The following is a 2,920-nucleotide window of genomic DNA, read 5'->3' on the forward strand; positions in this document are numbered from 1 at the left end:
AGATCTTTATCTTTTCACAAACTCCGCACATAATGAATAGTTTAATGCACGAGACAGCTTTAAAAGATCAAATACTCTATTTTATACGTGCATTTTGTTGTAATGACAAATAACTCAAAATAACAATAATGTTTTGACGCGAATATGATATACTATACAGTTTACCAACATATATACTAGCAATAAAAGATTGAATTTGCCTTTGATTCAACAAAAGATTAGGTAAATTAATTGGTAAAAAAATGATGGGGGCCGTTCACATGATTTAGTTTCCTATATAAATAGGTGCTCTCTCGCTGCTACTTCAACAACTTGTCCGTCCCAAAAATCATACTACATACTAGCAAATATATATTATCCATTAGTCCTATTGGCCAATATGGCTTTTATGTGGGCAACTTTTGTTTTGTCTGTAATGGTATTATTCATCTTCCATAAGGTGCTAGATATCAAGAACAAGAAAAAACGTCCTCCTGGTCCAAAAGGGATTCCAATATTAGGACATCTTCTTCTTTTAGGTGAAAATCCTACTCAAGATTTTCACAAATTATCTCTAAAACATGGTCCTATAATGTACCTTAAATTAGGATTATTACCAACTTATGTTATATCTTCTCCCGAATCAGCTGAAAAAATCCTCAAAACTTATGATCATGTTTTTGCTAGTAGGCCTCATAACGAGACGGCTCAATACATCTCCTATGGCCAAAGAAATTTGATTTTCTCAAAGTATGGCGCGTACTGGCGTAACATGAAAAAATTATGCACGGTTCACTTGTTGAGTAACATGAAGATTAACTCATTTCGATCTACTAGAAGTGAAGAAATTGCCCTAATGATCAAAGCGATCAAAGATGTCGCTCGAGGTCATGGTCGTGTTGCTGTTGATCTTAGTGCTCAAGTTTCGTCATTGAGTGCCAACTTGAGTTGCTTGATGGTTTTTGGTAAAAAGTTCATGGATGAGGATTTGGGCAAAAGGGGTTTTAAATCTTTAGTTCAAGAGGTTACACAACTTGCTGCAACACCAAATCTTGGAGATGTTTTCCCTTTTCTTGGTGTTATTGACCTCCAAGGACTCACACGTCGCATGAAAGACACTGCTAAGGTGTTAGATGAATTTGTAGAGAAAATTATTGACGAACATGTTCATGATGTAGACCAGAAGAAAAATAAGGACTTTGTAGACACCATGATGGCCATCATGCAATCTGGAGAAGCGGAGTTCCAGTTTGATCGTCGTCATGTTAAAGCTGTCCTGTTGGTATGTTCATTTCCAATTTGATATTAGTTACTGCTTTCATCTTAATTTATCTTAAGTTATTTGACTGGGTATAAAATTTAAGAGCACATGAAGACTTTCAAAATTTATTTTCTAAAATAAGTTATAAGTATAATTTTCTGTAGCTATAAATCATTTTCTTAAAATAGGTTCAAAGTTATTGACTAAAAAACAAAAAATTTCACATCAATTAAGGCGAAAGAATAATACTTACTACTAGCCTTATTTTAGCCAAACTTAATTAACTTTGCTTAACAATCAATCAACTCCATATGTTACTTCGAAAATTAATGGCAGTCAGCAGCTACGTGTTTTAATAATTTATACAATTTTTTGTCTAAATGACTCAGTATCTCTAGATGATTCATCATAATTAAATTATTAGTATGGTGACCATCAACTTACCTTTAACTCTTCTTTATCCGGACTTGGAAGAAACAACGCTTTGCCAAGTTGAGTACATATGACAGAGTAACAAGCTTAATGCATGGTACTAATATTTCTTATATAAATTCAGGATATGCTTGTGGCATCAATAGATACATCATCAAGTTCAATTGAATGGATGCTCTCAGAACTTCTCAAGAATCCTGATATAATGAAGAAACTCCAAATAGAGTTGGAAGAAGTAGTAGGCCTACATAGAATGGTGGAAGAATCAGACTTAGAAAACTTGAAATACTTAAACATGGTATTTAAAGAGTCATTTAGGCTACATGCTGCAGCCCCATTACTACTTCATGAAGCTATGGAAGATTGTATGGTAGATGATTTCTGTATAAAGAAAGGGTCACAAGTGATTGTCAATGCATACACAGTTCATAGGGATCCTAACTATTGGCCTGAAGCTGACAAGTTTTTGCCAGAGAGGTTTCTTGAAAGTAACGTAGACGTCCGTGGGCGTGATTTTCAACTTTTACCTTTTGGCTCTGGCCGAAGGAGTTGCCCCGGGATGCAATTGGCGTTAATTATTGTACGTCTTGTGGTGGCACAATTGGTTCATTGCTTTGATTGGAAGCTCCCAAATGACATGCAGCCAAAGGATTTGGACATGAGCGAGCAATTTGGTATAGTGATTGGCAGAGCTAATCATCTGATGGCTGTTCCGACTAATAGGCTACAACACAAATGATCTTGGGAAATTGATTTTGATACATCTAGTTATATGACGTTTGACCTTGGATAATTTCTTTACTGCTTTTGATTCAAGTACTTTTGTGTATGCACTTGTGATAGCGTAATATGTTACTCCATCCGTTTAAAAAAGAATGACCTAGTTTGACTTGACATGGAGTTTAAAAAAATAAAGAAGATTTTTGAATTTTGCGATAAATATGTCAAATGTACCAAAATGTCCTTCAATCTTGTAGTCTTAAGCATGTCATATTGACAGTTAAAATTTAAAAGTTGCTAAAAAGGAAAAACGATTATTCTTTCTTAAACGGATTAAAAAAAAGTAGATCATTCTATGAAACGGAGAAAATATTATTTTTTATCTTTACTTCTAATAAATATTATACTTACAAACTAATCTTTTCCTGGAAAAACTTTGTAATTGTATTAAAGGACTATGCTAGTTCCTAGCTATTAGTTGAAGACGACTTTCTTGCCATCTTCATCATCATAGTAATCCTTTTCTAT

At 34.0% G+C, this 2,920-nt stretch overlaps 1 protein-coding gene across 1 annotated transcript; it reads left to right on the top strand.

The window, feature by feature from the left end:
* Window positions 1–285: 285 nt before the first annotated feature.
* Window positions 286–2,612, top strand: LOC107851461 (cytochrome P450 71AU50). Its single transcript, XM_047400386.1, has 2 exons — window positions 286–1,261; window positions 1,797–2,612. The coding sequence occupies exons 1-2, from the start codon at window positions 380–382 to the stop codon at window positions 2,409–2,411; spliced, it is 1,497 nt and encodes a 498-aa protein (XP_047256342.1). The 5' UTR covers window positions 286–379; the 3' UTR covers window positions 2,412–2,612.
* The last annotated feature ends 308 nt before the right edge of the window (window positions 2,613–2,920 follow it).

Source organism: Capsicum annuum, chromosome 12 (genome assembly GCF_002878395.1).
Source record: "Capsicum annuum cultivar UCD-10X-F1 chromosome 12, UCD10Xv1.1, whole genome shotgun sequence".
In the NCBI taxonomy this organism is placed as follows: Eukaryota; Viridiplantae; Streptophyta; class Magnoliopsida; order Solanales; family Solanaceae; genus Capsicum; species Capsicum annuum.